The sequence below is a fragment of the Lissotriton helveticus genome, chromosome 4_1 (genome assembly GCF_964261635.1).
Source record: "Lissotriton helveticus chromosome 4_1, aLisHel1.1, whole genome shotgun sequence".
Lineage (NCBI taxonomy): Eukaryota > Metazoa > Chordata > Amphibia > Caudata > Salamandridae > Lissotriton > Lissotriton helveticus.
Genome location: NC_136063.1, coordinates 1,366,600,565 through 1,366,625,169, shown reverse-complemented (window position 1 = coordinate 1,366,625,169; position 24,605 = coordinate 1,366,600,565). Strand labels below are relative to the sequence as shown.

General features: G+C 42.6%; 1 protein-coding gene across 1 annotated transcript in view; it reads right to left on the bottom strand.

Annotated features, from left to right (window-relative positions):
• Positions 1 to 4,535: 4,535 nt before the first annotated feature.
• Positions 4,536 to 24,605, bottom strand: part of MYLIP (myosin regulatory light chain interacting protein) — a 42,837-nt gene continuing 22,767 nt past the window's right edge. The window contains exons 3-7 of the mRNA XM_078687922.1: positions 18,506 to 18,691; positions 13,124 to 13,321; positions 12,275 to 12,439; positions 10,392 to 10,812; positions 4,536 to 6,674 (exon numbers count right to left, since the gene is read on the bottom strand). Coding sequence (XP_078544048.1) covers positions 6,585 to 6,674; positions 10,392 to 10,812; positions 12,275 to 12,439; positions 13,124 to 13,321; positions 18,506 to 18,691 — 1,060 coding nt within the window. The 3' untranslated portion in view covers positions 4,536 to 6,584. The remainder of the gene's footprint in view (positions 6,675 to 10,391; positions 10,813 to 12,274; positions 12,440 to 13,123; positions 13,322 to 18,505; positions 18,692 to 24,605) is intronic.

Genomic DNA, 24,605 nt, shown 5'->3' with positions numbered 1-24,605 from the left:
CATGTAAAGAGTGTCATCATAATTTGAGGGTGGGTGGGTAAATAATCCCTACTCTCACCATTGTCATCTCTGGGTGGCGGCAAGCTCTGGTCAGAGTCGAAGCCAAAAAGATAGTGGACCCACTGAGGGCACCTCTGCTGTAGTGGAAGCATAGGATCAGACTCTGATTATATGTGACCCAGGTATGCTGTAGCAGATTCAGACAACGATCTCAGTCATGTTTTAGCTGATGCCAGTTTTGGGGTCTGTAGCAGTCTCTACCAACGTCATTGATGAAGGAGGGACCAATGTAAGCCTCGGAGATGGGTGAAAGTCTGCACGTGAGTCAATGCTGAACCTGTGAGGTGCTCACGGGGTTGAGATGGCACCAAGGACTGATCCATCGAATGAGATCCCTCTGTAGATCCTTTGGGTCCAAAGGTGCAGCAGAGGGAGTGATAGAGAGCCAAAGATGTGCAGAAAGGCCTCCTTACTGGCTTCAACCTGCTGCTTTGCTGTGGATGGCCCAGGGAACTTCAGGCACATCAGGATCGGCTCAATCACAGATCAGGAGTACAATAGATTGTACTTTTACACCCACTTGACTTCTCTTAATAGAGTAGTGGGATAGGGTTGAGTCCCGCTTTGCTTTCTTAGGTTTTCACTTGGACTTAGACTGTGAAGACTACTTCTTGTGAGCTCAGGAGCAGCCCATGCCCTTGACTTGGAGCAGGACTTATGAGACGCCGTTATTTCTTCTGGTGTTAGGCAATGTGCAGCTTCTAAGAACCAGATTGCCATCAGGTGCATGAGGGCGCACTCACACCACACCTCATGCGTGTTTGTCACCGCATCAGTTTTCGTTAGTCACAGCATAGTTTTAAGCTAGTAGTTGTAGGAGGGGACATCATTCCCCAACACGTGTATTCCCGCAGGTGATATAGTGAGTTAAAAAGTAACCTTTTAGTGTATAACTTGTAGTAGCCATCTTGGTCGGACAGTTTAAGGGAAACTCTTCTCACGGCTGAACAGGGGTTTGTACTTTGGCATCTTCAGCATTAATATTGAAAACATTGCAGTGTTTGTAAGAGTCTTGTTCCTATGTAGTTACTTTAGAAGACAACTTGCTCCAAGATTCTTTTTCAAGAGCAGTTAGGAGAGAGATCTGCAGTCTATTAACTGCATCAAGGACCTGACTCTGAGCATTACAGGAGGCGTTAGTTCATCCTTTTACGTGCTCTTCTGTGCCAGGCATGAACCCCCCCCCCCCCCCCACCCACAAAAAGTATTGACAGCTCACTAGTCACTAGAGTAATCCATTTTGAGTCCGAGGGGTCTATAGGGTCAGCAGTACAAAAAATATCTATCAAAGACTATGCTGTTTTAGTACAGCTGGGGGGAAAAAAATCCCAATATTTTTTTGAAGCAGCATTAATCAGACAACCAGTTGTGCAATAAGCACATTTACTGTATTGCGCAGTAGTCTTAGAGACTGATTTAATGCAACTGCGTACGTTTCATGCTGCAAATATGAAATGTAGGAATTGTGTGAGAGTACTGGCTTACCCGTAGAAGGCCTTTCCACTGTGCCTGTGCCAGATCTGCTTTCGCCAGCATACAATGCAAACAGTTACCAAACAATACACAGGACAGGCAGTTTTTCAACAGCCACATACAATGAATGCAGACTCCATTACTTCAAATAATGAGATTCCAAGAATCATAAAGGTCATCACTCAACCAGAGCTACAGAACCATATAAATAGTAGAAGTGCATTAAGAAAATGCTTGTTAACAGGTAGGGTCTGATGCAGTGGTTACCACATACTCTTGCTTTCAACAGTTTTTGAGTCATGTATTGATTTTTCAATAATAAATTTGCATTTCGGTGATTTTTATGCAATGAATCTGTCGTATACTTTTTATGAGCCTTCGGTCCGTATCAGAATTGAAAAATGTCGAAACAATTTGTACTGCAAATATTACATTTAGGAGCCACAGCAGACAGAACTCCTCAGTGAATCCTATACCAAGGAGCAGAGTGGAGGCAAATCAACACTACAATTAATTTAATTTACAGAGTACTGCCACTGGATTAGGTTCTGAGTCACAGAGACCATTTCCTAAAGAACGGTGCTATGGGTACTCCTGTCCAGGCCAATTACATGCATGAAATTCATCACAGAACTGACAAACGCCTTCATTAAGAATTGTTATGTGTCCATTTTAAAGTAGCGTCAAAGTGAATTAAACGTTAACATGTATAGCACCTACTGAAAGGGATTTATTGATATGTGAATTAGTACTACTACTGAACATATTCATACATTAATTTGTGAATTAGTCCCCAAAAAAATCCCAAATGGGAATTATACATACACAATTAGTACAAATAAAAGGAAAGTGCCCTCTTTGCACATTTACTGAATACGAAGTGGGACATTTCAGGGCTAGTTCACAAAGGTGTTAATGAGCACTTGATGTAGCAATCCCGTAGGACTAATTTACGATTTATGAAGGACTTTGTGAACTAGCCTGTGAGAGCCTCTTTTTGTGTGCCCACCCCCATTTTTGGTAGACTTGCATTGCTGGCTTTTGAACTCTGCACACTGGGGCACAGCTGTCTAGGCCGAAGTGTATGTGCTCCGACCCTAAAACCATGGTGAAATTGTTAACTCCTAGTTGGGCCACCTAATTTTAGTTCGTTTTGGGAAATTACACCAAATGGCATGGAGAAGTTAAATATCACTGTCGACTGCAGCATGTTGTGCCATCCACTTGGCTGACCAAGAAATCCTGGCTTCAAGCTTACCTGCATAGCCTGGCGCCAACAATTTTTAGACTTGGAGAACCTGGTCAAAATCTTTATGACAGCAAAGAACCCTACTTTTTATTATTAGAGGAGTCATCCCTAAGAAGTCGTGCTAGTAGTTAAAAGCAATACATGTACGAATTTAATACTGGCATGTACCTACATTGACTAGCCCCAAAATCATTTTCATAGAGGACTGTGGCTGTCCTATGACAAAAAGGCTAAGTTCAGAATACAATCATAACTTCTATCTCTGGTTTGGCTCAAGCTACCAGAGTAATGCAAATGTTATGTAATGCTTATTAAAAATCCAATTTGGTGGCAAAGTCACATTTTTAATAAATATTTAGGAAAAACAACTTTGCCTGCCCTGACCTTTCAGGAGGCTAGTCAGCATTAGCCTGCCAGCAGCTGGCCTGTTGATGCTTGCCTATAAAGAGGTGGGGAAACTGCTATCATAGTTGAAGTAGTGGCTTAGGTTTTTTGACAATATGAGCTTGCTGTAAGGCAAGCAACTCAGTCTTAGGCAGTGTATCTGTGGAGGGTTCAAGAACTTCCATGAACTTGAAATTAACCAATGACAGTCAAGTTTAAAGGGAGACCTGGGGAAGAGAAGCCTGTTGTCGGTTCCCAGATTCAGTATGGTGTAGCTGAGAAGGAAGGCTAGCCCCGTTCCCTAAAACACCCCGGACTGGCACACACTAACCACTTCCAATGGTAGAAAGGATGAGCTATCTTTGATTTTACTTCGGATTCTGCATATTGAAATGGTCTGCAGGATGGCAAACACGATGTGCTCCAAACATGGGATGGGTTGCCCTTGGTAACATTTTCATTGGTTAAGAAGTGTCCATGATTCACATCCACCTACTGGCTAGTAAATCCCACAAAAGTTGCACCTCACCCACAGCTCATCAAAAAAGGTTGATGTACCTGTAGAATAACAGAAATGACCTGGACCTGCTTTTTGAGACCTGTGTGGAGACATGAAGTGATGGGTTTGCTTCCACATGTACCCGGGACTAAGAAGTGGACTCGAAGGGTCAGTTGACTGACATCCTGTGTGGCTACAAGACACAGCAAGCTGCAAAAGGTCTTTTTCCTGAAGTAACCAACTGACCACCAACAACTGGACCTGTAGTGGACCCTGCTGGTGGCCTCTGAATGAATCCTGGCTGCTAAGTGCTGTCCCGGAGGTGCTGGAAGCGTTACAGGTGTAGCTTCTCCAGAACTTCTGAAAGGCGTGGACTTCACAGCAAAGGTTTGCTTTCGAAGGACCTTCGTTGGATGCAGCTTTAGGCTCACACTACTAAAAGATTTTGAGCTCCATTAAAAACTGACCAAGACAGAAGGAAGAAAAGTTGACAGTGAAAATAGGAAAAGTATCTGTCTGAAGCGAGGACTCAAAATCCTCCGAACACAAAATTTTATTTTCTCACCGAGCTTTCCCAGCGAAAGCCAACGTCTTCGGTGGGACTGTTTCCAATACTTTGAGATTACTTCGGCAGATAGAGCCTGCAACATTGCCCAGCTGGAGATCTCGAATTGCATTTCAGAAACTAAGCCGGAAAGTCAAATCTTTGACCAATGCGAACCTGCTTGTATCTGACCAATACTCCATCACGGTTAATCAAAGATCGCGTCTAGGTTCTGGTCAAAAACTAACCGCGACTACTTATTAAAGCGTTACTTTTTTGCCACTTTTTGCCTGGCATGTTTATAAGAAATAGATGCAGAAAATAAATTATAAACCAATGTAGACCTTTATTTTACAGAACAGAATATAAAACAAGACAGAAATTGTCTACAACACGGAACATGGGAGTTCTTTGTCGCCTCTTTTGAGAAACTAAATTCAATTTACAAAGTGAAAAAATAAATACTTCTTGGGAATTACAAGGCTATGTGCATGTGCCATAAAAAAGTAGTTTTCTCCAATAATAGTTTTTGACAAAATGTCTGTGCAAAGAAACAAAATGCATAAGGAACACACGTACTGCTACATTAAGGCAATATGAACAGCAGATAGAGGAACGTTTGCTGTAAAGTGACGGTGTAGTCGGTTTGTCCAGCTTTCCAGACAGCTGGTATTGCACACAAAATGGTCTCCCCATTACTCCTGCTTATCCAAAGACCAAAAATGCCCAGATTTGGTAGTTATGAAGAAAGGAAGAGAATATAGTGAGAGTGGGAGATTGGGAAAAAAGGAAGGATGGAAGATAAGGTGGTCCACCCAAAGTAATTTTCATACAAAGGAAATATTAGTGAACACTCCTACATGTACACAAAACAGTTTGCATCGTCCATGCGCTTTACAAAGTTTATTCCTTTGGATTAGTCCCACAACACCAACTCCTGAGAAAGTGAGGCTAAAATACAGAAATCAGCAAGAAATAAAAATGCAGCAACCTTGCAATACAAAACCCGTTTTTATATCTGCTCACACAAAACCGTTTTTTTTCTTTTAAACCAAGGTTCATCTGAAAATCCAGGGCAGTATCCAGAGCGAAGAACCACTTACTTTGAAAACGCCCATTCAGTTTTGTTATAAGAACGGACCAGGATGCCAGATATGGGCCCTCATTACGATTTGGTTGATAATTGGTACGATATTTATTTCACCTCATAAAAATCAGACTTCTCCAATTCCAAATTAATTGGGTTTGATAAATACCACTCGATTAGAAGTTTATCGCTGATAATTTGGAATAACAATCTGAAGTATTTACCAGGCATTCCGCCATCGCCAATAAATATTAGCAGGTTTATCCTGCATACATTTATCTGAGGCGGCGATTTTTATCACCATACTTGTATTTAGAATATATGCCAGATATGGGCCCTCATTACGAGTTGGTTGATATTTTGTACGATATTTATTTCACCTCATTAAAATCAGACTTCTCCAATTCCAAATTAATTGGGTTTGATAAATACCACCCAATCAGATTGTTATTCCAAATTACCAGCGATAAACTTCTAAAGTATTTACCAGGAATCCCCCCATCGCCAATATATATTAGCAGGTTTATCCTGAATACATTTATCTGAGGCGGCGATTTTTATCACCATACTTGTATTTATAACATATGCACTAACAGAAGTTACTGCATACTTTGGAGTTTTACAGACAATTTGCAAGGAGGGCCTTCGTAACAATCACTGGATTTGAGGGATCCGCCTGGAATTCTTATGAACCAAGATATACATTTCAATAATACTGTTTGAGCCTATTTTTTTATATAATAAAAAAGCTAGCTGTAGCACAAAAAAAAAAATACAAGCCTTGGATGCCACACAATTAAAACGGGCTAGAAATAACGTTAAGAGCACAATTTTTGTTTTCTCAATTAAAAATCAAAAGTGGAGTCAAATTTAGTAAAAGATCCAAAAAAATACGAAAAGAATTAACAGATAAAACCAAATAAAATGCTTTACAAAGCTGGTGAAAAATCTTCATTGTTCAGTATAAGCATCTGTGGTCACCCCCTCAGTCACACTGCGTAGAGGTCCCTTTGGCAACGTAGCCTATAGCGGAAGGAGCGTGGCTATAGGAAGAGAAAGGCAGTCTGCTCCATCAACACACTTCTAATGAATTCCTCAAGAAGAAGGCTGGTGAGATTCGACCTCCATTTGAAGCCAGATACACACCCGCTGGCTAAGTATTTCTGCTTCTTGACTCTGGCTGATGCTGGAGTGACCATGTCCCCATTATTGCAGCTCAACAGTGCAGTTCCTTTCAACAAAGTACAGTATTTTGGGTCTCAAACCGGAGGGTATCCAGTTGCAATGTTCATATCAAAGTAAGGTTCAGCAAACTGGCGTGGGTCGGCAGGTAGACGTGCTGAACATGCTCCACACGAGATCGACACACAGGGCAACTCTAATAAAACAAAGAAAACGAGCTGGTGAGTAGGACGCAGTCAGAGCATTGTATTTAGCCACACTGTTTTGATGCTACTTAAAGCCAGAGATCAACCTGCTTTGAGGTACCAGATTATCAACAATAAAATAAAAAATGAATATAGTTAATAAAAAACGAAACCTGAAACTATTACTACGAGCCAACATGAGGGCATACAAGATCAGCTGATTAAAATTACAGTACAAATCACAGGATGGGCTCGAAGATGCTTTTTTAGATGGACTTTAAAGCTCTCAATAGTCATCAGATGTCATAAAAACAGGTGAAAAGAGATTTCTCAGCCTTGCATTAGCTACGCTGTGCTTTGCCTAAATGAGAATTATCCTACGGGTAACAAGAGCAATCATTTCCATGTACCGTATAAATATCTTCCAACAGTTTAACCTGACAGACCTCCAAGTAGGCGCTACAGAACACAGGTGGGGGGTGGGGTAAAGTTCCTTTTTTTTTTTTTTTTTTTAAATCACTCACGTTCTCTTTTTTCCTTTTTTAACCCAGAGTCACAAGATGACTACTAACAGTTGCGATTTTTTCTATTTTTTTACATCGAGCCTGGACAGCGCATGTGCTGCACTGCGAGCCATACTGTATTTGAGTATGTACTTGAAGCCCAGCCCACTCTTCGCCCATATTAGTCATTTGCTTGTGTCAGTCCTTCGTAAATGCTGGCTTCTGGTTCATTATTAGGCTTGTTAGTCCCTCCTTTGTACCGCTTGTCTCATATGTAACCTCCCATGAGGACTGGCCCTTTTACTTTAACTGTTACACCGTACGTCTTCTTTAGTCTGCAACCACTGTTTTCTTAAAGGAGTTTCTCTTACTGCAGGAGGGCCGGAGAGTCTCTTTCGTGCACAGTTGTGACCACCAGCTTGTTTATTTATTTAACTTGTAGCAAACGGGGAGCTCTTCAGGAGCCATGGCAGGCAGAAGGGGGCAACTCAACCATGCCTTCAAGCATTGGGAATGCAATAGGTTTCCCATTTGCAAGACTTTAAGCTATTGGCATGGTCATACACAATGCCAATAGCTCAAACTCACGTAAATGCGAGACCTATTGCATTGCAGAGGCTGGTTTACCAAGAGTCACAAGAGGACTGCTAGCAGATCACTAATAAGGGGTGCCAGATGGCTGAAATATCTGCATTTTTTGTGACGTGTGAGAAACCCTGTGTGAAGGCACAGTTTCAAATTCTGTGCTCTGTAGTGTATAGTGGGAATCTCAGTGCACCCAACACACTGCTGAACACGGATGTGGAAACATCATAGTTCACATCAGGAAAGTAATGCCACACAAACGTGAAAGCATACATAGTAGCTAAAGTGTGCTGCATTTTCATTGCCAGTAGTAGAAAAAAAGGAAGGGTCACCATAGCACATCAGGAATAAACCGGATGTGGGCAATAGGAAAGGGCAACTTGCACAAAAGAGTCATGTGACAAGATGGGAGTGCCAGGGGGAGGTGTGGGCCTTACATTTATCATTCCAAAGGATGAGGAATCCAAAATTAGAATAAGCATTCATGGTCTATGGCTACATCACCGATATGATAGCATTTTCACTACAGGGGTGTGACACCACCATGTGATACTGCAGAACGTGTTATGCACTGGACCTGTGCGTACCTCCATAGCATACTTTCCACTTCGAAAAAAGAGAAGTGATACCAGTGCGTGCCTGATACAGTTGGTGTCTGTACAAGTTCTTTACTGCAGCACGGCCCTGAATCAAGGCTCTGCAAGGTGATATTGTTCTGGAGTCACAAGCTCTTAGATTACTCGTTTCCTAGTCTTAATAATGGTGACTTGTACAATATAAGCAAATAGTACTAACAGTCTCTGGAAAATAGCAGTGGAAAGGCTATATCTTACCAAGACTAACTAATGCGGTTATATAAAAGTGCTGCAGCAACAAATGTTGGACGGAATGCTGAATAAATCAAACATTCACCCTCAGTCAAGAGATCTGGGTTAAATCCATCGTTTTTATGATCACTATACCACCCCAGTTTGGACCCAGCCGTATGCAAATCAGTCTGGACGCTGCTCCTTATGGGAACAGACCAGCCCGAACTGCTAAGCCACTTCTTCCCTGGATCAGAAACAAGCATTCTGGAACCAGTTTCAGGATAGAGCATCCCTTTATCAGCCAGGCTAGCTTGAATCCAGTGGCAAAGTGGGCAAGTGATCCACGTCTGGGCATAACCATCCCACTTAAGGCGAAAAGTGCTGCAGCAACAAATGATGTACGCAGTTATATACAAGTGTACATCAGGTTTTTTTGTAAAATAAATTGTGCAGAGTAATTTGCCACATACTTGCACTGTCTCTAGGCTGGATATAATTCCAACTTCACATCTTAACCATTTCTCTATGTTCCGTATATCATTTTTAGCCGGGGGGGGGTTAAAGTTTGTAACTGCAGTCTTTTTCTTGAGATACACATGAATGTATATGCAAGGTTAAATTTTAGGAATTTGTCCAAAGGATTTCTAGCATATATCAAAATTCAAGTACACTGCAACTCGCAATTCTAGCACAATCCATTATGAAGGCCACAACATGCTCTTCAGAAACTAGAACCCCACTGATAAAAAGTCACCCGCTACTAAAAGAGGTTCAATGAAACCTTAACCACACAACCCTGCTCAGTCCAACCCAGCATTCACAATGGAAGAAATAAATACAAAGAGAGGGGCACCAATAATGTCCCAACGTATGGACTACAGCAAAAATGTTCAAAACCACATCCCATTCACATTCTCTCTGCCATCTCTACAGGTTAGAACAAAGGAGCTTACTCTTCTTCAAAATGAACAAGGTTCAGGGCAACATCGTATAAGTGTAAAGGATGGAATATTAATACATTTTTATTAACAGGGTATACCACTATGTGCCATCAGATCGGAGATAGTGTCCCACGGTGAAGCCCTGGTATCCGTTCCAAACATTGTGTATTACAATCACGACTTATGAGTGACAGCTAAGACCCTGCTGATGTAAAAGGGTTCTCGAGATGTAACATTAACCAGGTTCCCCCTCTCTAGGAGCATCTTACAAAGCTACAAGTTCAGCCATTACACGCCCACCAAGGAGGTGTACGTTATAGGTCTGCACCTGTATTTTTACCCAGGTTTAAGATGAGGAGGGTTCCACATGCATTAAAAGATGAAAATGTCAAATTTCTTGTGCTGGGTGATAAATTTGTCTTATTCTTAACAACCTTCTGTATGAGATCATATGCAAACCCAGACCTCAAAGATTGAAATTTCAGGATCTTTCTGGACTCTAATATGATGGTGCAAAAGCAGATAAGTGTGGCCAGGTACAAATCCAAGTATTTCAAAATCCAACATGGAGTTCCAAACCCACTAAATTATACGGGTCACTCATCCAAAACTGGTCAATTTAAAAACTTCTTTAGAGGATCTAAGTAGACAATGGAGTTTCAAGAGGATAGATTTCACACCCAAGGCCAAGTACAATCAAGAATCAAGACCATTCCCAACTACAGGCTAACTAAATGGAGACCCTGCAGGCAGTGTGGTGAATAGAATACCTAATCCAATATTTTAAAACACCGTGGCATTACATTAGGACAACAAGATTCCAGTAAATGCATTATCAAATAAACGCATGCACTCATTACGTGGGATGCCTGCACGAAGAAGCTAGTTACCTGTAACTGGCCAGCACACCCCTCGCAGCACACCATATGGCCACACGGGCAGAAGGCCGAATTGATTTCCTCCTCGCAGCACACCATGCAGAGCATGGCCTCCTTCAGCTTACGCAGCTTCTCCTGCAGGGCCTTGGTTTGGTGACAGTGGAGACCCTCGCACTCGTCGCAGTCCGGGCCATGCTCTGAAGATTTGAGGGGGGAGTTTGTGGCACTCTGGTTGCTGCTGGGGGCCAGATCCACAATGCCAGCATTGTACAGAGCCCTCCGGGCATAGTCATACACCTCCTTTGAAGTCCGCTTAATGTCAAAGACGTATTTTTTGCCAAGGTTAACGTTTTCGTTCAGGAACAAAGAGGCCAAGTGGCCTTTCAGGTCTCTGCTGTACTGCATCATGACGGCATTCGTTACAGTGTCGCATCTAATATGAAAAGGAGAGTGTGTTAACAAGGGTGCTTATTCGCAACAAGTTGTACTCTACAGTTTGGTGTTTTTTTTTATGCTGGAAGACCTCTCATTTAAATACAACATGCAATTACATATTTATAGATTTACCAGGACCACTGGAATTAAGTGGCAGGAGAATTCCAAATTATGCTGCAGGGTTAACTAAATTATGCATTAAGAAAAGGGAAGTTATTTGGCGCAATGGGGCACATTTTGGGATAGAATTCCATTTTGTTCATTTTTACACTTGGTAACTGTCTGGGCAAAAATGTCACCTCGTTAATACTAGTTTAACAACCAAACACATCAATAACCAACTGAAAGATGCCCAGTCAACTTTTGCCAAAGGCCTTCCACTTCACGGGAACACATGTTGCCACATTTTAAGTAACTTTTGATTTGTCTGAGATCGAAATATATTTTTTGTTACAATCTGCAGATTATGCAGCACATGATTGATTATATGCCAAATCCAAAACTGCAGAAAATTAAATCCCAAAATCAACAGATACAAATTGTGAAAGTTACCAACTTGAAGCAATTTCCCAATTGAAAGATCTTGCACAAACGTCAGTTGAATATCAGCTGAATGTTGCTGTACCATCAACTCCGACTCTAACCCATGTGAAGTTCGCCCGCTAACGATTCAAGCCAACGCTCATCAGCTCTACAGTCAAGCGCCACTCTTGCCCACCACCAGCTGCTCTCACTCGACAACCATTGCTTCTTTCAATAGACTTATTCTGGGGCTTTTTGGAACGGCTTTTCTGCATCCAAAGCACATCTCAAAATGTTTTTGAGCCCTTGGTGGGGCGAGGGGTGGGTAGTATTTTCATGTGAATTGAGTTGTTTGTGAAAGGAGTCAAGAGGCCAGACTGACCGCAGGGACTCAGTTTCTAGTGGCATTGATGAATCAACCAATCGAAGGCTGCCAACAAGAGGTGCAAAAAGTGAAGAGGGATTTAATGATGCGGAAGCGCGCCTGCTGGCAACCACACCAAACCCCAACTTTTTTTTCCTATCGCACAATTCAGGCAAACGCTTAGTCTCACCCAGGGTAAGAAATAAAAGGGACAGTTTATTTTAAATTTCTGAAAACTTGCAATATGAATGGCCCAAAAAAAAGTAGTCCTGCACATTTAGAAACAGAAGCATCAGGCTATAGCAGATTGCATAGTCTTCAAAGTTTTACAAACTCCTTCACAACTCGAATAGATCTGCCACCAGGGCATAGTAGATTCAGCTTCCTAGTAGAACTGTACTTTCACTCTATACTTGTGCTATGCAGGACCATACACTATGCTTTAAACTATGGTATTTCTTGCTTTGAGTATCCCATTACAAAGGGTGTAAAGAAAAAACTACTGGACAATACAACCACACAATACAAGGTGCTACTAACATAGTATGTGCCACCAACAGACTGGAATACACACCTGTAGAAGGCATGGGTCTCCGTTATTGCCCTGTAGAGTCCACTCGCGGCCCGCGTGCTGATCATCTTGAAGAGGAGCACAATACTCGTGCCAGTCTCCTTCGTGACCGTCAGGTAGACGTTCTTGCCCGACTGGGTCGCCATCTGTATTACTGGATACGTAATTCTGGAGCAGGAAAACAAACTAACTTTAGTTATGCCACCAAATTAGAAAGGGTGCAGAACATGTAGGAACATCAACACTGAATACATTTTTACGGTCAGATAAATATTCTGCGAGAGGGTGGATCATGAAAAAGCATAAAAACTGAACTCCTTGATCACAACTTAATTATTTCAAGAAGCACCAGAGTGAGTGATGAAGTCGGGGGCACAAATCAAACAGACAGAAAATTCAGAGTCAAATATTATTTACTGGGTACCATTTGCCTAGCTGAAACCAGAATACAATCAATCGCTGGAACCAGGGGCAAGGGATGAAGGGAAAAATCAAAGAAGAGCCTAAAATAAGTGGGATCATCTGCATCTTGGATTGTGGTACCTTGGTGTGATCAAGTCTGCCAATGACATATATGGTGAATTAGTAATACCAACTTAGACCATAGTAGCATCTTATTTCTTTTGGGTATCAAGTTACTAGTACACCATGTGCAAGAAAGATTTAGTCCTCACAAAGAGGGTTGGATAGCTCAGTGAGGAACTGCAACGGTCTCAATAACCAGCAAGAGACAGTTCAATTCAAGAATACATATCGTCAAATTGTACAGCTTCACTACTTTGAAATAGGACTCCCAAACGACAATATGGAAGGATGATCCTCTTGCAAGACGATGAACATGGAAATATGTACCTGTTAATAGGGCTAAAGTCTTCTTTACAGACGGATACACCTTCAGGTCCGATGCCGATAATCAATTTCTGCCCTTCGTTGTCCCTCACAGAATGCCATTCCATCCCAAAGTTCTCCAGAGTTGAAGCGATCTGAAGGACCTGGTACTCAGCAGACGCTTGGCTCACCCCTTCCAGCGCCTTGTGTTTTGCAGTGATACTGTGGGAAGATGAAAGAGCCAAGTAAGTAAACAGCAACTCATTGAGATAATATGCCCACATGCAATAATACACACTGTAAATCAGTGCAACACTTGTGTAACTGACAGACGTGTGTATTTAACTCTAGAATTCACCAACTCAGTATTCCATTGCACAATAGCGCAGTTACAAGTCTGGAGCAACAGAACACAAGCAGACTCCTCCATTTATGCATGGCACAACCAGACTGTCCACATAGGCACTTATGCTACCATCTTACAAACCCCAGTGTCCTAGTTGGCCTTCCTTTCGCTCCACTATATACTAAGGCAGATAGAATAAAGTCATGTAAGAGCATAACCCTGTTTTTCAAGCTCAACATTAAACTACTAACCACAGGAACACACATCCATCCAAGCACACCTGTCCACAAATGCGCTTTGGTGGCTTTGGACTGAAGATCTGTATAAATTCAACTATAATCCATGGTTATTGCAGTTGTCAGAGATGGAAGCCGCCCGATATTGAATGCCTAACTGAACATAAGGATCTAAAGGAAAGCGTCGCCATGACATAAGAGCGTTACTTTTTTAAAGAGCAAAAAAAGGTTTTTTTAATAAAAAAGTGTTCTATTTGAGTAGTCTTCTCAACAAGACCATGTGTTGAGGCAATTCGACTAGCAGTGCCCGAGTCACATCATGGCACCCAGCCAGACAGGGAGAGATGAAAATCCCCTAATATCGCTTTTTATGGGCAAATTAAAAGCATACCGCTTAAGCAGTACTGTAGGACATCTGTCAAAATTGATATTTTTAAAGATCGCAAAGGAGAAAAACAATACAAAAATAACAAGCAAACAAGGAAGCACGATGCAGAAGATTACCAGTTGGTGGGGAAACGGGATTGGGAGGGCAGTGGATCAAATGAGATTTTGAGGGTGTTAGAAAATGGAAGAGAAAGATGGGGAGATAATTACGCTATTTGCTTTTGGCAAGAACCCTGCATCCCCTCAGAATTGGAAATATCTGAATAGATCTAGCTGTAAACAAGTGGCCTGGTGCGAAGGAAGCAGAAACACAGAAGACTGCCTTGAGGCAGAAAAGGCCACCAATGGGCCAGAAATATTCTATTGAAATGCAGGACGATCTCAGTTTCAAAATTTTAGCCATTTGCTTTTCAGTAATGCATAGGAAGAGTGAGGAAACTAGGTGCAAGGCGGCACTACCTTCACATAATATGGGAATGGGACACACGCAAGTCAAGATAGTCTTCCAAAAGATGATAACTGTTTTTTTTTTGTTTAAGGAAAACTAAATTGTCAAAGGCAAAAACTCTCACACACAAAAGTTAACCCTTCTGTCTGGACGGCTCTCCAAGAAGCATCTAACAGATTTGCTGGCCACCTGCTCTTCAACCCAGTCGGTCACATTTTCCACACAGAACGTGTCCTCTTGTGCGCTCCATACGCCTCGAATCGAAACTATGACCATCCAACCCTCCTTTCTTCTAAGAGGGTTTTTTTGACTTTCTGCTGACATTTCAGTGACTGTGGTGATGTGAATAGCAGCCATGGGGATTTTTAAATCACGAAAAATGATATGCTGTGACCTCGGGGAAAATGGACTCCATGCATGGCAAAGGAACCTCTGCATGAAAGCGTTATAGGACGTTAATGCTATGGTCACCTATGGAAGGCATTTTTTATTTCTCAGAAGAGTGAGTGAAAGTGCAAATTCTGGAAGATAACGTTCAGTGGGCCCACTCTCACAGACACCATCGGTGACACTGCATCCTGGCAGGGAGGTGGGGTGAGAGAGGTCCAACTCGGCACAAATGCACTACTAGTTTCCTCCCCGAGTGGGAATCAGGACACAAGCGAATTAAACAACACAGCTGGTTTTCCAAAAACTGACCAGGCCCTGATCACTGTGAATTTCATTCTTTCAAACCAGGAATAACACTTACGCCACCAGCTGCTAGTTAAGAGGGGATGTCAAAAACACTCTGATCCGGGCTCCAGTTGCCAAGATAGCTGACAACCATGCAGAAAGTAAGACTCCGGATCACAGGGCCAAGAGGCAATCCTTGTAGCAGAAAAGAACACTTATTATCCCAGTTTACTGTACAGAGGGGTTGCGTCAGAGTTGGCCTGTACAGAGAGCATCGAAATACCAGATGCGGCATTACCATAATCACTATGACATATTTCCACCCTGTACTAGGCAATTACATTTTTGAGGCCTGAATGAGGAACACATGGGTCCTGGAATTACCAGGCTGTTCAGCACATTTTTCTACCTCGAAATTCCGGACAGATTGTGGTTACCTGCCATGGTGGCATTTGATCTACAATTTAAAACCTGGTAAACCTTCGGATAGCTATTGACACCCTTGCCCCGTTGAAACTCTATAAGCAGTATCTCCCCACTAAACAAGAAAAATGGTATACCCCTGATCTCAGGAAAGAAAAACAGAGATGCAGGAGGCTAGAAAAAGCATGGAGGAAATCTAAAAACGAGCAGGAAAAGAAGGTGTTTTTAGAGGCCCAGTCAAATTACTACAAAAACATAAAACTAGCAAGGAAAAATAATCTGTCCTTACAACTTGCAGAGGCGGGCAACTGTCCGAGAGAATTATTCAAAATTTTGCAAAGTTTCGTTAAACCTGTAGCCAGTGAGAGCTCTGATGTTGCCTCACAGACACTGTGTGATGAGATCTCCAAGTTTTTTGAGGACAAAATTAATTTGATCTATAACAAAATTATTGCTTCCCAAAGCACAGTGACTCAGACCCCCCCCACATGTATACCCCAGGCACAGATTAAAAAGACACTTCTTACTATTCCTTCTATTAGTGATTTGGATCTTCCTCTCCTTATTAACCATATGAAAACCGGCTCCCCCAATGACTACCTTCCTGCCAAAATGGTGGTCCCTTTGATTTCCATCCTGGGGCCCTCCATTCAGTCAGTAATGAACACCTCATTAGCAAAGGGACAAGTCCCGAGGGAATGGAAGATAGCGGTGGTAAACCCTATAAGGAAGAAAGCGGCTTCCCCCTGGACAGATCTTTCGAACCTCCGGCCCATCTCCCTCCTACCCTACATCGGTAAGATGACAGAGAAGCACGTGAACACCCATTTATCGAATCATCTTGAGGCAGCAGAAGGCCTGGACCCTTCACAATCTGGGTTCAGGCCAAACCACAGCACCGAATCGGCCCTACTAGCAGTGACCAATAACATCAGGATGACACTGGATAGTGGGGGGTCTATGATTCTGGTGCTGCTGGATTTGTCTGCTGCCTTCGATACGGTGTCTCACGAAGTGCTTCTCGACCGTCTGAGGGATGTAGGGCTGGGAGGTGTTGCTCTGTCGTGGGTGGAAAGTTTCCTTTCCTGCCGCTCCCAAGAAGTCAGGCTGGGCTCCCATAAATCCATCTCCAGGGAGCTCACCAGGGGGGTGCCACAGGGCTCTTGTCTTAGCCCCACATTATTTAATGTGTATGTGGCCCCCCTGGCCGACTTAGTGAGGTCCTTTGGGTTTACCCAGATATCCTATGCCGATGACACCCAGCTTCTGTTCCCCTTCAAGACTTTCACACCTGCTCTGCAAAAATCCTTTGCAGAAGGCATGAAGGTTGTGTCAAAGTGGATGGCCGAGAATTGCCTACAATGCAACGTAGGCAAAACGGAAGTTCTATTGTTTGGGGAAGCAACAACATTGTGGTCTGGAGAATGGTGGCCCCCAGAACTAGGACCAGTACCTGTCCCAAAGCAGACTGTCAAAAACTTAGGGGTGTTATTCGATCAAGCCTTGACCTTTAAACATCATGTTAATCAAGTTGCTGGCACATGCTTTGGGGCCATTGGACTTCTGAAAAGGGTGTTTCCCTATATACCGGATAGCCACAGGAAAACCCTAGTCCAGGCGCTAGTGATTAGTAGATTGGACTACTGCAATGGCCTTCTTCTGTCAACTAATGAAGGCCAATTAAAAAAACTGCAAGTAGTCCAAAATACGGCGGCAAGGTTAATACTTAATGCTCCATCTAGAACTCCCTCCCGTCCTCTACTAGTTAATCTTCACTGGCTGCCAGTGCGACAACGCACGAAGTTTAAAATTCTGTGTACTATTCATAAATGCCTGTTAGGCAAGGGCCCCAAGTATCTTACCAATGTTTTCCAACCCTATGTTCCAACCCGATCCTTACGATCTAGTAGTCTTCACTTACTACAGGTTCCTAAAATAAAAAAGGCCCGTCAGGGAGGCCGTGCTCTGGCGCACACAGGACCCGCTCTTTGGAATTCCCTTCCTCCTAAACTTAAAACAATCACTAACCACTTATCCTTTCGTAAAACCCTCAAGACTTACCTTTTTACTATTAGTTAATCTGCCCATGGTTTGTGTACCCTAGAAAGTGAACTGGTGTGATGTAGACCTCCCTTAGCAAGCAAAAGCGCGGAGATACCCCTTCGGGGATTTATTCAGGCGCTATAGAAGCATATAAAAATAAAAATAAATAAATAAATTGTGTGGGGTAGTGTTTCCTGCGGAAGTCTGCAGAGATATCCCACCACATAATTCGTAATCGGCTCCATAACTGAAAACAAAAATCTTACTCTCAAACTTTTTACAAGAATTGGGCAGCAGAGTTTAAAATACATTTTCGCAGCTATTAAAATAAAAAAAAGGTATACATATTCTGGAACTAAAGTAGAACACTTCAATGCAATAAAGGCAAAGAAAATCAACCTAAAAGGTAACTCTAGCTATGAAGTCACCTATCAGATACACAGTAGTCAACTTATCCTGAAGAGAAACCACAGATGGACGGAAGGAAGCATCCCAAACATGGAGAGCCAACTATTGAGTTATGTGCACAGTTACCGAGTGGGCTTGATGCGTGCTGGAAGCACATGGAGCAGTGACGAGGGAAGGTGCTTATACATAAACCTGCATTATTTGCACTGAGTCGAATTACAGCATTGAGGCTTTAATGGGAGCATGTCAAGTAGGCCATACAGAGAGTAGGGTTGGTCACAAACGTCCCAATGAAAGATCATATCCCTCTGCCCTTCAGTAACATAACAATTATCCCCAACCACAAAGCCCTGCCATGTCTCATGCCACACATTCCACGGGCCAGCAATGAACTCAAAGCAATTCCTTCAGCCCAGCAAGCGCCACCGCCAGCCTCTTACCGATTTAAAATGGCGATGCCGAGCTCCTTCCCACACAGCTCGGGGTAGCAGTACTTGGCAGTATTCTGGTTGTAATCCCCAAACTCCATCTGTGCCAACAAAGCGCTGAGCTCCACTGCCTGCTCCGGGGAACACTGCGGATTACCGGCCAGCAGATCCTCTTTGACGTGCAAGAAAAACATATGCCTGCAAGAGATGAAACACAAAACCCATTAGCTTCTGAGAAGAAGATCTGAACAGGCAGAAGAACAGGTTGAAATGTTCTGTCAGAGCATGCTGCATCTTTTCCTTTGTAAGAGGCGAGTTCCTATTGCTGCCAGGAGACCCGCTGTGTTTCCAAGGCCATTTTACTTTCCAGATGAGACTCCAAACTCATAACAGATTCATATTACCGAGGACTGCGAAATTAACTGCACAAACTTATAAAAACATCAATAAAAACAGGGCTTTCGACAAGGTCAAGAAAAACAAATGGAAAGAGATTGCTTCCACGGTCATATTTCACTGGTTTACTTTCGATAAGAGACTCCCTTGTTACATACAAATACATAAGCCTTTCATTTTGAAGCACTCACACCACACTAGATATGAGCAAATGTTCACATATTTGCCACAAGATGGCGGTATTCACCCAGATGTTAGGGAACTTAGAAAAGCTGAAGCAACAAAAACTAAAGCAATGGAAGGATGCCTCAATTATTCCCAGTCATTGGCGATCAGACAGGGCAACGTGTCAGCTCATCTTTTTTCACTCCCTGTGCCTCTCTAGACAGACTAGTCATATGCAAATCAGCACTGGCCCTGTCGCAATAGGAATAGGTAAACCCAAACTGTACGGACTAAAGATAAAAACAGCTGCTTTACCGCCAAATATTAGCCGCAGTAACTCTGGCCTGTTTCGGGTAGCAACTAACTGAAGAGACCCTTCCAACCTCCTCTGCCTATCTGTATGTGTGTGCACACCTTTCTGGGCTCCGCTGCAGGGCCAAAACCTTAGTAAGGCCATAGTTCTAAAACTAAGACAAGCAAAGATCAGACCCGCGCAAAAGAAACCATTTCCAAGAGAGAGCCAAGTTAATATGGTTGTCGTACATCATGGGCGCGTTTGCAGTTTATCAGTCTCATCAGCAACAAACCGGTCTGAACACTTGAGCACAAAGAAAAACAGGTTGCTGATTCAGCTGGCAGATGAGGGTGAATAATCGCTCCCCCGCACCTCTGCCTGCGAGGCACACATTGCACAAGCACTTCCTGGTGCTCAACGGGGCGTGCTCGGCCTCCTGGAGTTGTTTACCAGCATACGAAACTGAAAGAAATTAACAACATTCGGGGCTGCCATTTTGTAGTGTACAAACCTAGAAAGCTTCCCCCAAACTACCCTCTTCTGTATTTCCATGGTCCCTCCCATACTTTACATTTTCTCTTTTGGAGGGCCATGCGGTTGCCAGCCCAGGGACACCCAATGCATTCTTTCAATCCCGCTCCAGCAGCTTTTCAGAAAACTTGTCCGGGCAAGAGAATCCTTAAACCGTAGCTGCCAGGGGAAATATTTCCAGGGAGACGCTTTCTAGCCTTTTGTGTATGGCCTGGCGAATCAGTGTACTAAATTAGCAAACACCACCAGCAGCTTTTGAATCAGTGGGTCATGAAGAAAAGAAACAAGTCAAAACCAAAAATACATTTTAATACGTCCCATGAACAAAAAGGCAGGAAGGCGTGAAAAACAAAACCACCAAGATTGGAATGGAGACAAAAAAGTCGTTAACGCGTGAGCGATCAGCCAACGGGTAAAAACAAACCGAAGGCAGACGTCAGCCGACTAGCACCGCAGCCAACAAACGAGACCGAAATTCCAAGAAACGGCCAGGTCATAAAACCGCACCTGACGTCCTGTACATTTATCTGGGAAAAAAAACAACATGGATGGTTTCTTCCAGCAAACCCAAAGACTAAAAGGAGCTTTTGTTCTGTACCTGACAGCACCAGACGCCGTGCTAGCTTGCTCCACCTCAGGACAAGGTGATCAACATTCACTGCGGGTGTGTGTGTGTGTGTGTGTATTTGAAGACACCAACAAAACCATAACTGACCAGCTTTAGAAAAGCACATGCCACAATCCTATTTTTGGAGCTCAAACGTTTTCGGTTTACAGCGATATTGCCAATCCGTCATTCAATTTGTATAGAAATTACACCAAATACCACCAGCAAATCAGTTTTAAATTCATATACCCCTATGTCAACGCAAAAGATACGGTAAAAACACTCCCCAAAATACTATTGCCAACGTACACTGCAAGCCAGTAATACCTGAATTATGCGATTGTGCGGCCGCGGTTATTTTCGTATTATTGCACGTTTGCCACACAATCCATCATCTGCGACATAAACTGCACATTTTAACAAAATCTTTTATAGCTTAAACGGTTCAAAATTTAGTTAAAAAAAGCAGCGGCGCCTTGCAAAGGTAACTGCTCATCTTTCTGTAGCTAAATTGCTGTATTTGGGTTTTACTAGTACTGATAAGGCACAACTAATGCTCAGACTAGATCAACACACTTAAGACAAAATAATGATATACAACTATCACAAAATGTGCTGCATAATTTTTGTTTTCATGCCGCATACTTTACTTAACCCTGCCACACAATTCCAGTACCCCCCTGCCTTTAGTGTTACACACTCATCACCAGTAACCGGTCTCACGCTTAAACAGGGCTTCAAAACCTGCCTCGGTCACGCTTTCTTCTGTTTTAAGAAGCCTAGGGGCATATGTATGAAAGTCTCTGTTAGCGATTCTCAAAAAATCACTATTTGAGAATCGCAATCTGAGAATGGCAAAAAGGGATGTATGAATTGAAAAAAAAAAAGCAATTTTTTGTGATTTTAGTATTCCATAATTGCGATTAGCAATTAAGGAATACTTTCTCATTCATTTCTATGGGCCAGGAGGCCCATAGGATTGAATGGGAAGTCATTCTCAATTTGCGATTCGCAATTAGAGAATCGCAAATTGAGAATAATTTCAAGGGTGTCATTAGGACACCCTGATGCACCCCTGAAATGAACATGTGTGCGCATATGGCGCACATACATGCCCTAAGTGTCTGGGGCAGGCTGCCAGCCTTTTGTCTTGGTCAATGCTTGCGTTTTGTCCTGGCTTTTTGTAAAACGTTAATGTAGGGGAAGCTTTCAGACCCATGTCAATATACCCCACAAAAACAACACCAATAAATAAATAAATGGCAAGAAGCAAAAATATTTTTGGGGTGTCAAACATTTTCGTAGTAGTAGTGGTCACTGAAGAGAACTGCTTTGAGTGTATATCTGCTCCTTGTGAAAGAGAAGAATGCCATCACTCACGGTGAAGTTAACCACTTATCTGAACTGGGCTGACCCACTTTTCCATGCTGTATGGTGAAGAAAAAAAAACGCGAACGATGACAACAGGTCAATGGATGAAGGTGGCTGGCTGCATGCCTGCCCTAAGCGAGCATAATATTATATCGTTTTAGTTTAGTTTAAAAAAAAAAATTTAAATGGTCTTTGCTAACAGAAGACCTGAAAAATAAATAAAAATCTTATGTTCTTGAGTCCTCAAGACAACATGACGCTTTCTACTATAGACAGATGCACAGCTTCAGAGGAGACAAAAATGGAGCAAGACCCTCCATGATACACATGACCAGCGCATGCAGTGGGAAGGGGGTAGACGTATACAGTGTTAATGATTAAAAGAGGAGCTAGATGCACCATGGTGCAGGGATACTTTACCTATAAATTGCCTTGGCTCATGCTAGTGTTTAGATGCTTTAAAGGGGCTAACTACATCTCCTCTGTTCATTTGTACAGTACATATCTTGTGATCAAGACCGGGGTGACCCGGTCGAAACACGTCATGTAAAGGAGGTTGTGGTGTAAATAAAACAGTACCGTAATTTCACGAGCCAACCAGTGGTCTGTACCTGTTCTTTTCTTCTCAGAGTTTCGAGGGGATACGGATGTTTGCTACAGGACTTGGACATTATATATATATATATATATATATATATATATATACACACATATACACACACACACACACACACACATACATAATTAGAACATACAACACCCTAAGCTGCTGCCTGTGGTACCCGAGCTGTAAAACCTAGATCCTCCTTGGCAAGGGGGTGCAGCGAATTGTACAAACCAGCGAAAATAAAAAAAAGGTTTTTATATGCGACAGGGCTCTCGTCAGGCCACTGCAGCTTGCACCACCCGCTGCCCACGCCAGAGCTTAAAAGTCGGACAATTCCAGGCCCCCAAAGCTATCAAAAAAATGGCCTGGGCAGTACATATTAGTCAATGTTATTGTGTATTGAATTAATAAACAGCTGTTGTTCTCATCTCTGAATTCGACTGACAGCACCACCGGGTGACAAACTCTCATAAGTGCCGGTGTTAAGTGCCGGTGCCCCAGCACCATAAACCACCGAGTCAAATTAAGACCGGGTCAAATTAAGCACTGCATGGCTCAGTGATGCAGACGTATTTCAAGTTCGAAGAAAAAATAAATGAAATGAGCATCTGCTCCAGAAACAATAGCAATCCTCTGCCTAGTAAGCATGCACCACCAAAGTGGAGTTGTTACTTCAGCCCCCTCTACGTACTTCTATCCTCCACGTATTTCTAATCTGAAAAACACTACCAACTCCTGCATCAGTGAAGCACTAGAAATGCTCAAGAAAATAAATGAGTGTATTATGACCCACTTTTTACCATAAGCCCAATAAGCAGAATCGTTTTTCAGTACAAGAACAACTGTGGACAAGTCGCCTTGCAATTAACCCGGAAGAGTGAGGCGCGGGGGCTGCATTTCTCTCGCGTAACAGGAGCAGGTCTTTCCGTGAGAGAGAGAATAAAGGCAGCCATGCAGAGAGCAGAAGGCAACAAGCGCTCCTTTCTTCGAGGCACAGAAGGCACTCTGAACAGATGCTCCTGCCGGCTGGCAGGGGAGGGGTCGATAACCCCACCACAAGTTTACCTGGAGAGGTGGCTTAATCACTCATAGGTAACCAACGGCATCAAAAATGGGCTTTTGTTCCCATAATCCGGCAGCTGACGCTCTTTGGAGGGCCCACATGAGTCAATTGTCACGCATGTAGTTATGTTTGGGCAGCTGCTCGGAGCCACGAGTGTGCAGTCGAACCAGCCCTCATCAGAAAAAAAATGCATCGGTCTGTGGTGATTTCAGGCCCACAGAACTGGGGTAGTATTCCACTGATCCCTTGCTTTAATTAAACAAAAAAAACTACACACACACAACTGTGTAAGGTTAAATAATTATATAACATGGTTAAATGTTACAGATTAGGGTATATGGGTTTCATACAACAATTGAAGCGAATAAAGTCACATAATGACCCATCGCAGGATAAGCACCCATTAATCTGCAAAGACCGCCTACAAAATAAAAATAATATTAAAATCATATTCTGAAGAAAGGTATCTTTACGCAAGAGCTGGGACAAATATAAACAACAAAGGTGGTTCGTGTTTCTGGCACTTTCCAAACCCTTGGAGTGTGTGTGCAAACTCAAAGTGTTATTTGACTCTGTATCAACATGAAACAAGCACTGGCAAAGCCAATTATTCTATCCTACTTAAAAGCTAGTTCAATTGTTATTTATTTTAACTGAAAGCATATGCCACAAAAATAGAAAAAAGCATGAAGACCTCTTAAGGTGAGCACCATATACTTACAATAAAGTAGACAACTTTTCAATAAAAAACGTTCCCATGTATGGCAGCAGTACTAGTGAGGTTTATTAAATAACTTGCCCATCAGGTGTGCCAAGCATTTTATCATTTGTGAAGGAGACAAGTTTAAATCATTACCTAACCAATAACTCAAACTGTCAGCAGCTACAGTATCGCAATGTCCCTTAGCACGTTACTACATCAACTTTAAAAATAAGCATTTGCAATGCAAAAGTTCTAACATTTGTCAGAGTTAGAGCTATTGGGGTTGTAAATGACAATGTATTTTATCTGCGTGTTTTGGCTTGGAGTGTAGTGGATGTATGAACAGAGACGCAGCTGCATCGTGGCAGAGGACT